Source organism: Carlito syrichta, unplaced genomic scaffold, assembly GCF_000164805.1.
Source record: "Carlito syrichta isolate Samal-C Ts95f unplaced genomic scaffold, Tarsius_syrichta-2.0.1 Scaffold304598, whole genome shotgun sequence".
Classification (NCBI taxonomy): Eukaryota; Metazoa; Chordata; class Mammalia; order Primates; family Tarsiidae; genus Carlito; species Carlito syrichta.
Window position 1 is genome coordinate 454,697 of NW_007248694.1, and position 12,442 is coordinate 467,138.

The window sequence follows — 12,442 nt, forward strand, 5'->3', positions numbered from 1 at the left end:
GCAGCCACTACACTCCAGTCTGGGCGACAGAGTGAGACTCCAACTCAAAAAAAAAAAAGAGCTGGATTTTCTTTTTTGCGTGTGTGAGTTGGAGTCTCACTTTTGTCACCCAGGCTGGAGTGTAGTGGCACGCTCACCGCCACTCCAGCATCGACCTGCTGGGCTCCGGTGATCCTTCTGCCTCAGTCTTCCAAGTAGCCGAAACTACAGGCGTGCACACCATGGCCCAGCTAATTTTTGATTTACTGTAGAGATGAGGTCTCACCATGTTGCCCAGGCTGGTCTCGAACCCGTGGGCTCAGGCAATCCTCTCACCTCAGTCTCCCAAAGTGCTGGGATTACAGGCTTGAGCCACTGCAACTGGCCTGACAGAGCTCGATTTCAAACCCCAGGCCCCCCTCTGTTGCCTATGCTATTCAAGGAGTGTAGAGAAGAGACACCTGAGTCAGGGAGGCGATGTGTGAGCTGAGCTTTGAGGCACAGTAGCAATAGGCACATAAGATGAACAGAAGGGCATTCAAGTAAAGGGAATAGTGTGGGCACAGGCAGAAGAATGTGAGATAACTGAGAGGTTATTTGAATGGCAGGTGAGCTTGGAGAGTGGCAGATTAGGATAGAGATAGGCAGGCATGATGTGGAAGAGTCTGTGTTCCAAGCTGAGGACCTTGACCCCAAAAAAGCTACAGAAGACAACTGATTTGTGTTTGCTCTTGCTTTTTTTTTTTTGAGTCAGAGCTTCACTCTGTTGTCCAGGCAGGAGTGCAATGGCACACTCACAGCCACCTCAGCCTCGATCTGCTGGCCTCAGGTGATCCTTCAGCCTTAGCCTTCCAAATAGCTGGAACCACAGGCATGTGCCACCATGCCTGGTTAATTTTTTGGCTGTTTTCGAACCCCTGGGCTCAGGCAACCCTCTTGCCTCCGCCTCCCAAAGTGCTGGGATAACAAGTGTGATATACCATGCCTGGCTGTGTTTGCTCCTTTAAAAACTTCAGCTTGCCATTGTTTTGCTAAGCTATGGTAAGCTATGGTCTGGCCATGTGACTCTTTGAGCTATAGCCACCATGTTTCCTAGTTTTGGCCCCCACCCCTACCTTGGGGAGGTGAATCACCTGTGTGTGTCTGTCTCTGTCTCTCTCTCTCTAATTTACTTTCTCAATAAACTATATTTTCCAATCTAACTGCTGTGCAATTCTTTTGCATCTTTCATGTGGCACTGGATCACAAACCAGACCCCCGCGCCCCCCATTTCAAAAAAAGTAGAAAGTTTAGAAACAAAAAAGAAAAATTAAGCAAAGCTATTTAGTTTGCTAGTGAGTTAGTTTTTCATGGGGGGGAGGAGGGGTTCCAGTATAACCTGAAAATCTGCCAAACAAATGAAAGAAGGACACTTAAAATAACCAGGTAATCTGGAAATGTAGCTAGTGGGGGAGGGCGTGGGACAGGGAACAAGTTAAAAAAAAAAAAAAAACCTCAGCTCTTGGCTGGGCTCAGTGGCTCAGCCTATAATCCCAGCACTTTGGGAGGCCAAGGCAAGTGAACTGCCTGAGCCTGTGGGTTCGTGACCAGTCCGGGCAACTTGGCAAGACCTCGTCTCTACAATAAATAAAAGATTAGCTGGGCATGGTAGCACACACCTGTAGTTCTGGCTACTTGGAAGGCTGAGGTGGAAGGATTGCTAGAACCCAGCAGGTCGACGCTGGAATGGCTGTGAGCGTGCCAATGCACTCTAGTCTGAGCAACAGAGTGAGACTCAAACTCAAAAAAAAAAAAAGAATGGGTCACTTAGTAAGGGAATTGTCAGCAATGGAAGCAGAGCCATGGTGGAAGGCCAACCTGAACACTGTTGAGGGAGACCTGGCCCACATAATTTGCGCTTTACTGTCCCACGGACATGGCCATCACCACAAAGCGATGGAGACAACAGGTTCTTTCAGCCTGAGAGCATTAAACATTCCAATGACATTAACTACCTCTTCTTGTCTCAACTCCACACTTATTCTGCACCTTCTGATTACAACCTCCCAAGGTAATTCATGCTGAGATGAGTAGTGTGCTATTATATGCCCCATTGTGAACTGAGTTGCAGACACTGTGGTTTTAAACATCATCTCTATAAACTTGGTTAATAAATGTACTCTCTGGGAAGTGAAATTCTTTTTGTTTGTTTGTTTGTTTTGAGTTGGGAGTCTCACTCTGTCGCCCAGACTGGAGTGCAGCCTCGACCTGCTGGGCTCCAGCAATCCTTCTGCCTCAGACTTCTAAGTAGCTGGAACTACAGGTGTGTGCTACCATGCCCAGCTAATTTTTTGATTTATTGTAGAGATGAGGTCCCACCAAGCTGCCCAGGCGGGTCTCAAACCCGCAGGCTCAGGCAATCCACTCACCTCAGCCTCCCAAGGCATGGGATTACAGGCTGAGTCACCGAGCCCGGCTGGGAAGCGAAATTCTAAGTGCTGAGAAAAATCAGCATTCTGAACCCACTTGACTGGAAGGGACTGACCAAGATTATGCTATCCCATCTTAGCAGATAGCTAGCCTCTCCCCAGGATATCCCAGTCTTGCCATGGGACCTCTTTCAGTGTCAGTGTTAAATACCCAACTAACAACAGTTAAACAGAGTTATCATCATTTCCCATACCACATATCTTACCCTTGCATCATTCTGGTCTGGAAGAATTAACTAAATCGTACCTTCTTCTCTTTCTCTAAAATCATTTGATCCTTTTGATGTAACATCTTCTTCAGGGTAGCCACTTCTTCCTTCAGTTGGGCAATGATGACAAAGTGGTCAGTGCCTGGTGAGTCTAGAGCCAGGTCTGGGGAAAAGCTAAATAAAAAAGAGGGGGAAAAATCATAATGTGAATGGATACACTTTTCTCTACCTGAAGATGCATCACAGGCCACTTAGCTATGGGATCCTCAAAGGTAGAAGTAACTATTTGAATTCCTAGCATCAAGCACATGGCTGCATAAACGTTGGGCTCTACAGCGTTTGCTAAACTTCATAGGTAAGGTGGTTGTAAGGTAACTCTACCAACCAAAACCATAGCCCAGCAACCTGCCTGTAGCATCTTCTCTATGTTCAGGACTAAAATAAATGCCACATCCTAAGAGCCAGGATACTGCTTCAGGTTCAGTAGAAATTCTCAATCATTTATTGGTGAAAAAGTCTTAATTATTGTGATTAGATAATTTCCCTAGAATTCCAGATAAATTATAAAGTAGGAGCTCGTAAATTTTTCTTTAGTGCTCCTCTCAGAACTCGTTTTTCAGCTCTTGTCTTCTGCCCCCAAAGCACTGTGATGGCAGCTGCTGAGAAGCCACTGCATGTCCACCCAGGAGCAGACAGTCCTTTTTTAAAAAAGATGAAATAGGAAAAAAAGCCAAACTGCCTCCTATAATAACTGATCTGCAGATCATCACATTCAATACCAAGAATTCTGTGACATTTAATTAGGATAGGAACGAAGAGGTAGCAAACGCCAGTCACATCACAATTCAGACTTTCTTTTTCTTTTTTTAGTTGGAGTCTCACTCCATCGCCCAGGCTAGAATGCAGTGGCATGCTCATGGCCATCCCAGTGTCGACCTGCTGGACTTTGGCGATCCTTCTACCTCAGCCTTCCAAGTAGCCAGAACTACAGACGCATGCTACAATGCCCGGACAATTTTTTTTGGTTTGTTTTATTGTAGAGACAAGGTCTTGCCAAGTTGCCCAGGGTGGTCTCGAACCTGTAGGCTCAGGCAACCCACTCGCCTGGCCTCCCAAAGTGCTGGGATTACAGGCTGAGCCACCGAGTCCAGCCACAATTCGGGTTTTCAACAGATTCCTCCAGTACAGCATTGGAGTGCTTTATTTTGTCAAAGAGCCAGGTAGACTCTATGTCCTTTTAGCAGAGTCTCTTAACAAGGAACAGTTTCAGGGAATCTGTAAACCCCTGAAATTATATGTACAATCTTATCTACATATCCAATGAGTGGCTTTTAGAATGCAGATTCACAGTTTCAAATGGCTGGTCAGAGGTGCCTCAGACCTAAAACAAGTTAAGGAATCAGTGCCAAGAGGGTCAAATTCTGCCCTTCCCTAGAGATTTCCCAGAGGAAGCTTTATTTTTCCTGGGACAATCTTTAAAGTAAAACACCAACTTGTTTTTCCTAAGCCAACTCTGGAATACTCATTCCCAACTTCCTGGGTCAATATAGTAACTTTAGTTCCTCCTTTGCTGTTGCTTCTCTCCTGTATTTTATACTTGATCTTAGTCAAAAGGCGAAGAAGTGATCTTTCCTATATCTTATACCACATGGAATAACCAGCATTTACCTACCCAGGAAAGTCTAACCACTGGACAGATTTCCTCAGAGTTACCAAGTCAAACATTTCTTTTCTTTTCTTTTTTTTTTTTTTGAGTTGGAGTCTCACTCTGTCGCCCAGGCTGGAGTGCAGTGGCACACTCACAGCCACCGCAGTCTTGACCTGCTAAGCTCAGGTGATCCTTCTGCCTCAGCCTTCCAAGTAGCTGGAATTACCGGCATGCACCACCACACCTGGCTAATTTTTTAATTTATTGTAGAGATGAGGTCTTTTCAAGTTGCCCAGGCTAGTCTCAAACCCATGGGCTCAGGCAATCCTCTCATCTCGGCTTCCCAAAGTACTGGGATTATATAGGCGTGAGCCACTGCACCCAGGCAAGTCAAACATTTCTAAGGTCAAAATGAAAGTCATAGTCCATTGATAAGCATATCCCTCACCCCAAGCTCAGTCAACACAAAGCATATGAGAAGAAGGTCAGAGGAAGAATGAAACAATGCTTTTATAACTGATAAAAATGCAGAATTACTAGATAACAAAAAGTAAATGTAAAATAATAAAACAATTCATGCAGAAGTACTGAAAGGACCCTCCAAAATCTCTACCAATATCAGATGTGGAAGTGCCCATATATCTGCAATCTTACATTTGTTTCAACACCTGCCAAGGACCTGTCTTCCTCAACCCAAAAGTCTACTTAAACCCATAACTAGAGCAATGAATGAAATGAAGTAATGAGCTAATATAAGTAGCGTTTTGCTATCACCAAAGCTCCTAATACTCCTCCGCTCTACCTGCTTCTTGAGAGATGATTCCTCCCATACCAAAACATTGTTTTTTTGGGTTTTTTTTTTGAGTTGGAGTCTCACTCTGTCCCCCAGACTGGAGTGCAGTGGCCGCTCCCGGCCACTGCAGCCTCGACCTGCTGGGCTCCAGCGATCCTTCCGCCTCAACCTTCCGAGTAGCTGGAACTACAGGCGCACGCTACCACACCCGGCTAGTTTTTTGATTTTATTGTAGAGATGAGGTCTCGCCAAGTTGCCCAGGTGGGACCTCGAACCCGCAGGCTCAGGCAATCCACTCACCTCAGCCTCCCAAGGGCGTGGGATTACAGGCTGAGCCACCGAGCCCGGCTGAGCCTGACCTCTTTAATTCTCTAATTCCTGGTTCAATAAGAACTGCTGGAAATGAAAAAAGATGGCTAGGTTAGCAAGACAGAAAATCCAGTCTCTTTCCAAGTGCCTCCAATGACAGGGAACTCACTACTTCTCCGGGAAACTTCTTTTTTTTTTTTTTTTTGAGTTGGAGTCTCACTCTGTCACCCAGACTGGAGTGCAGTGGCCACTCCCAGCCACCGCAGCCTCAACCTGCTGGGCTCCAGCGATCCTTCTGCCTCGGCCTTCCAAGTAGCCGGAATTACAGGCATGCGCTACCACACGCGGCTGATTTTTTTTGATTTATTGTAGAGATGAGGTCTCCGCTGCCCAGGCGGGTCTCGAACCCGCGGGCTCAGGCAATCCACTCACCTCAGCCTCCCAAAGGCGCGGGAAACTTCTTATCTGTTACAAAAGTTCTTTTTTTTTTTTGAGTTGGAGTCTCACTCTGTCACCCAGACTGGAGTGCAGAGGTCGCTCCCAGCCACCGCAGCCTCGACCTGCTGGGCTCTGGCAATCCTTCTGCCTCAGCCTTCCAAGTAGCTGGAACTACAGGCATGCGCTACCACGCCCGGCTAATTTTTTTTTATTTATTGTAGAGATGAGTTATCGCCAAGTTGCCCAGGCAGGTCTCGAACCCGCGGGCTCCCAAAGAGCGGGATTACAGGCTGAGCCACCGAGCCCAGCCAAAAGTTCTTAATATTAAGAACAAGTTTCCTCAGGTTGAGCCAAAACCTACCACTCTATAAACCTGCACATTGGTCTGAGTCTGTTCTCAAAGGTCACACAGAGTAAGTCTAATTTTTCTGGCACATTTCAGGGAAACAGTAAAATGAGAAACGATAAGGAACAGAAAAGAATGTCTTTTAGAAACAATAAACCACAAGGTGTGCCTGAGTGCCACACACTGTTGAGACTACTTTTTTAATGCCTATGGAACAATAAACAAATATGATTAGAAGATATCTGGTACATTTTCTCAATGAAGGAAAGCTACAAGTTAACTCCGGTTTTCCTCAAGTTGATGTCTTTGCTACAATTTCAACAAACAAATTAGGAAATATCGAGACAGACCCTGTGGATTCTACAGGCTACTAAAAAACAAGACCAAAGCACCTTATAAGTATAAAATCATTAAAGAAAGCTAAGCTATAATCCTAGTGCTTTGGACGGCTAAGGCTGGAGGACTAACAGGCCAGGAGTTTAAAACCAGCCTGGGTAACATAGTGAAACCTCATCTCTATAAAAATAAAATAATTAGCTGGGTATGGTGGCATACTCCTATAACCCTAGTTACTTGGGAGGGTGAGGCAGGACAATAACTTGAACCCAGGAGTTTGAGGCTGCAGTGAGCTATGATCACAGCACTGTACTCCAGCTTGGGTGACAGAAGGAGGCCTCTGCCTAAAAAAAAAAAAAAGGTAGCCGGGCTCGGTGGCTCAGCCTATAATCTCACACCTTTGGGTGAGACAGAGTGAGACCCCAACTCAAAAAATAAAATAAAATAAAATAAAAAATAGGAAAAATAATCAAATATGCCTCAGTATTAAATAAGTTTGGAAGGAGTGGCAGTATAGAAAGGTCAATGAAAAACTGTTGGGGAGCAACTTGCAGATACAGGGCCTCAACCTGCTGAGCTCAGGTGATCCTTCTGCCTCAGCCTTCCAAGTAGCAGGAACTACAGGCATGTGCCACCATGACTGGCTAATTTTTCTTGATTTATTGTAGGGATGAAGTCTTACCAAGTTGCCCAGGCTGGTCTCAAACCCCTGGGTTCAGGCAATACTCTCGCTTTGGCCTCCCAAAGTGCTGGGATTACAGGCGTAAGCCACTGTGCCCAGCCTAGACCATAAATTTAAAAGTATATAAATATTTTTAAAGTGGAGCCAAGAAAATAAATGTGATTAATTAAAAACATGAGGCAGCTACAACAATAGATATTTTAGAAACAAGACTGATTACACTTAGTACAGAATTTTTTTTTTTTTTTTTTTTTTTGAGTTGGAGTCTTACTCTGTCACCCAGACTAGAGTTGCAGTGGCTGCTCCTGGCCACCGCAGCCTTGACCTGCTGGGCTCCAGTGATCCTTCCGCCTCAACCTTCCGAGTAGCTGGAACTACAGGCATGCGCTACCACGCCCGGCTAATTTTTGATTTATTGTAGAGATGAGGTCTTGCCAAGTTGCCCAGGTAGGTCTCGAACCCGCGGGCTCAGGCAATCCACTCACCTTGGCCTCCCAAAGGCGCAGGATTACAGGCTGAACCACCGAGCCCGGCTGTAGATTTTTTTTTTTTGAGTCAGGTCTCACTTTGTCACCCTGGTTAGAGTGCAGTGGCACAATCACAGTTCACTGCAGCCTCGACCTCCTGGACTCAGGTGATCCTACCGCCTCCTCAGCTCTCAAATAGCTGGGAGTACCATTATGCCCTAATTTTTATTTTTCATTGTAGAGACGAGATCTCACTATGTTACCCAAGCTGGTCTCAAACTCTTGGGCCCAAGCAATTCTCCCACTTCAGCCTCCCAAAGTACTGAAATTACAGGGGTGAGCTACTGCGCCCAATCTACATTTGGTACGGAATTGAATGAAACAGGTATGCAGTAAAAAAATTTGGTTTGTTTGACACTAAAAAAGGATTGTCAAAAAAACTGTCGAGTGTTTTTTCAAAGGAAAAGCAGGAAAATAGCTACAAAAAGTAAAAAGGATAGTAAAATGTAATTTATCTTCTGCTATAAGCATTTTTTTAAAGAGATACAGGTCGGACAGGTTGGATACTGTCTGAGCTCATGGGTTCGAGATGGTGGTTCACGCCTATAATTCCAGCACTTAGGAGGCCGAGGTGAGAGGATTGCCTGAGCCCACAGGTTTGAGACCAGTCTGGGCAACTTGGTGAAACCTCATCTCTATAATGATTTGAAAAAAAAAATTAGCCAGGCATGGTGGCACATGCCTGTAGTTCCAGCTACTCGGAAGACTGAGGTTGAAGGATCACCTGAGCCCAGTAGGTCAAGGCTGTGGTGGTCGTGAGCACACCACTGCACTCCAGCCTGGGTGACAGAGTGAGACTCCGTCTCAAAAAAAAAAAACCCACCAAAAAACACAAAATAAAAAAGAGATGCAGTCGAGTGGAATAGAATGTTAGGAACTTGTGTTTGTGTGTTTGTGTGTGCACACACACAGGCATATATAAAAATAATTATTGTGGCAACAGACAAAAGTCTTCTAGGGTGGGTACAGTGGCTCACACCTGTAATTCCAGCACTTTAGGAGGCTGAGGAGGGAGGACTGCTTGAGCCCAGAAGTTTGAGACAAGCCTGGGCAACACATGAGACCTTGTCTCTACAAAATGGTACTGTAGTCCCAGCTACTCAGGAGGTTGAGCTGGAAGAACTGCCTGAGCCTAGAAGGTCAAGGCTGCAGTGAGCCATGATAACGTCACTTCACTCCAGCCTGAGTAACAGAGTGAGACCCCAACTTAAAAAAAAAAAAGTCTTCAAAAATTTCAAATTGGTTGGGCACAGGGGCTCACGCCTATAATCCCAGCATTTTAGGAGGCTGACGTGGGAGGACTGCCTGAGTCCATGGGTTCGAGACCAGCCTGGGCAACTTGGTGAGCCCTCATCTCTACAATAAAAAAATAAAAAAAAAATTAGATCGGATGTGGAGGCTCAGCCTGTAATCCCAGCACTTTGGGAGGCCAAGGTGCAAGGATTACCTAAGCCCAGGTTTTCAAGACCAGCCTGGGCAACTTAGTGAGACCTTGTCTCTACAATAAATCACAAAAACTAGCTGGGCGTGGTGACATGCATATGCAGTTCCAGCTACTTGGAAGGCTGAGGTGGAAGGATCTCCTGAGTCCAGCAGGTCAAGGTTGCAGTGGCCGTGAGCATGCCACTGCACTACAGGCTGAGTGATAGAGACTCTTACTAAAAAAAAGACAAAGAAAAAGAAAAAAAGACAGTGGAAGAGTATATAGCACAGATGTTTTACATTTCCCTAAATAAGCAAAATTCAGTCCTGGTAAGCCTGTATGCTGGTCTGCTCCCATATCCTCTACTGGCTGGGAGGGAGGACTGTGGCTGGGAGTTTTCAGAATGGAGATGATTCTAAAGATTTTAGTGAGGAGTGTGACAGACAGTCTCACTTCAGGATGCTGGGCCTGGAAGAACAGGAAAATGGTTGGCCCCAAGACTCTGTAGGGAAGCAGCCCACTGCACTAACATGGATGAGGCACTCTAGATATTAGGAAAAAGCCACTCATAAGAGGAAACACTGCTAAGCAAGAGAGAGGAATGTGAGGAATAAAGTATCCACTGAGACAGGCTTAAAATGAAAAAGAAATTTTTAATGCATCTCATTCCTCCTGATCCAGCATCTGCACTGGCCTGACTTTCTGAATGCTAAGGAGGCATGGATTATCACTCACAAACTGAGCAACACTGCCTTAACCCCAAATTGTCTCTGATCTGCCTCTCAAGACCAGCTTCTGCCCTGCCTGGGAAAGGGCACAGATTACAAAGAAAAGTGTCCAGCTCTTGGCTTCTTACAATTAATGAAGGGAAGTTGTTTAGTGGACTATAGAATTCAATTGCTATTAAATTCAGTTATAAGACCTCATCTTTTTTTTTTTTTGAAGTCGCTAACTCCATCACCCAGGCTGGAGTGCAGTGGCACACTCATGACCACCCCAGTTTCGACCTGCAGGGCTCTGGAGATCCTTCTGCCTCAGCCTTCCAAGTAGCCAACTACAGGTGCACGCTACCACACCCAGCTAATTTTTTATTTATTGTAGAGACAAGGTCTCATTAAGTTGCCCGGGCTGGTCTTAAACCCGCAGGCGCAGGCAATCCACTTGCCTCAGCCTCCTCTAAAGTGTTGGGATTACAGGCTGAGCCACCTAGCCCAGCCTATCTTTTTTTAAAAAGAAATAGGTCTCACTATGTTGCCCAGGGCTGGTCTCAAAATCCTAGGCTCAAGCGATCCTCCCACCTCAGCCTCTTGAGTAGCTGGGACTATAGGCATATGCCACAGCACCAGGTGACAAGTTCTTGTCTTCTAATGACCAAGATTAGATTTATAAACTACTATCAGTACTGGGCATTTATGAGCTATCAAGTGGCTACTGTGAGCTCCTAAAAGGTTCACTGACAGCCATAGAGTAGCACCAAGGCATACCCTAAAATGTATTCCTGTTTCAGGAACTGTATATACATTTGAAATGTGTGCGCACACGTATTCCAACTGGCTCACCTGTCTCCATTAGTTGTGATTGACTCAAACTTGGACTTTTTCTTTGGGATTTCATTTTGAATTGAAGATGTAGAAAGTGTTTTCTGGCTTTTAATGGCAAAAATAGAGAGACACACATTAGAAATTCAAAGATTAATAGAACATCACAATGAAAGTCTGTCAGATGGTCCGATGTAAGACAGTAGCTCTTCTATGCAAGAGTTAATTATTCTCAATTATTAAAATCTACCAAGGTGTTGATTGTGTAGGTCCTGGATGTACAGGTAGCTAGTTTCCACAGAACCAAAAAAATTCTTGGCCCTAATTAAATATTACCTGCTTTATTAGTAATCGAGAACCAAATCAATAAAACTTCAGTAAGAAATATAATCTGTCTTACAATTTAAAGAGTACTTTTGCATTCATCATCTCACATGCATCTTATAATTCTGTGAGGAATATAAGTTATTATTTCTATTTTGCAGAAACAGCTCATCAAAGTTAACTTATCTACCAAAGGATACACAACCAGTTAGTATTTAAGCTGGGACTAGAAACTAGGTCAACATATTTAAACTCCTGGTAAGTGAGCACCACAACAATACTAAAAATCAGTTTTAGTCCCAATAACTTCACCTAAACCGGTCCTGAAACAAAAGCTGGAAGCCTGCTTCTGCTATGCAATCCTTTCACTTTGATGAATATTCAATTGACAAGTCCAAAGGAGTCCTCAGACCCTTTCTTACTTGATCTCTCTTCAATATTTGAAACCACTGACCACTCCATTCTCCTTGAAACGTTTTCCTCACTTGGTCATTCTACTTTTGTGACAGACCCTTCTTAGATCTCTATCCTTAAATATTGAATGCTTCTAGAGTACTGGTCTCAACCTCCAATCTGAGTTCCATCATCCAAGAGCATGGTTTTAACAATCATCTACCATAGTGGTTAGAAATGGCACTCCCTAGATCACCTGCATTAGAATCATCCAAAATTTTTTTTTTTTTGAGTTGGAGTCTCACTCTGCTGCCCAGACTGGAGTGCAGTGGCCGCTCCCAACTACCGCAGCCTCTACCTGCTGGGCTCCAGCGATCCTTCCACCTCAGCCTTCCAAGTAGCTGGAACTACAGGCATGCGCTACCACGCCCGGCTGATTTTTGATTTATTGTAGCGATGAGGTCTCGCCAAGTTGCCCAGGTGGGTCTCAAACCTGTGGGCTCAGGCAGTCCACTCCCTTCAGACTCCCAAAGGCGCAGGATTACAGGCTGAGCCACCGAGCCTGGTTGTGTTTTTAAAACAATGTAAATTTGTGGACTCTATCCTGGATCCTACTGAATTAAACTCTGGGGTGGGGCCACAGGAATCCGCATTTTTAAATAATCCCTACTGCCAGTGATACTTTTTTTTTCCTTTTGAGCAGGAGTCTCACTCTGTCGCCCAGGCTGGAGTGCAGTGGCACGCTCATGGCCACAGCAGCTTCAACCTGCTGGGCTCAGGTGACCCTTCTGTCTCAGCCTTCCAAGTAGCTGGAACCACAGGTGCACACTACCACACCTGGCTAACTTATTTATTTATTGTAGAGACGAGGTCTCACCAAGTTGCTCAGCCTGGTCTCAAATCCCTGGACTCAGGCAATCTTCTCACCTCTGCCTCCCAAAGTGCTGGGATTACAGGAGTGAACACCACCCCTGACCCAGTGATTCTTTTTTTTTTTTTTTTTAAGTTGGAGTCTCACTCTGTCGCCCA

The 12,442-nt window shown here is 45.1% G+C and overlaps 1 protein-coding gene across 5 annotated transcripts in view; it reads right to left on the reverse strand.

Moving 5' to 3' along the window:
- Nucleotides 1-12,442, reverse strand: part of FAM76A (family with sequence similarity 76 member A) — a 29,327-nt gene that overhangs the window by 3,928 nt on the left and 12,957 nt on the right. For 3 of the 5 annotated variants that reach the window (XM_008060333.2, XM_021713526.1, XM_008060332.2), the window contains one exon: nt 2,695-2,830. In XM_008060333.2, coding sequence (XP_008058524.1) covers nt 2,695-2,830 — 136 coding nt within the window. Of the gene's footprint in view, nt 1-2,694; nt 2,831-10,717; nt 10,805-12,442 lie in introns of all 5 variants that reach the window. The other 2 variants (XM_008060331.2, XM_008060330.2) reach the window with 1 other exon arrangement.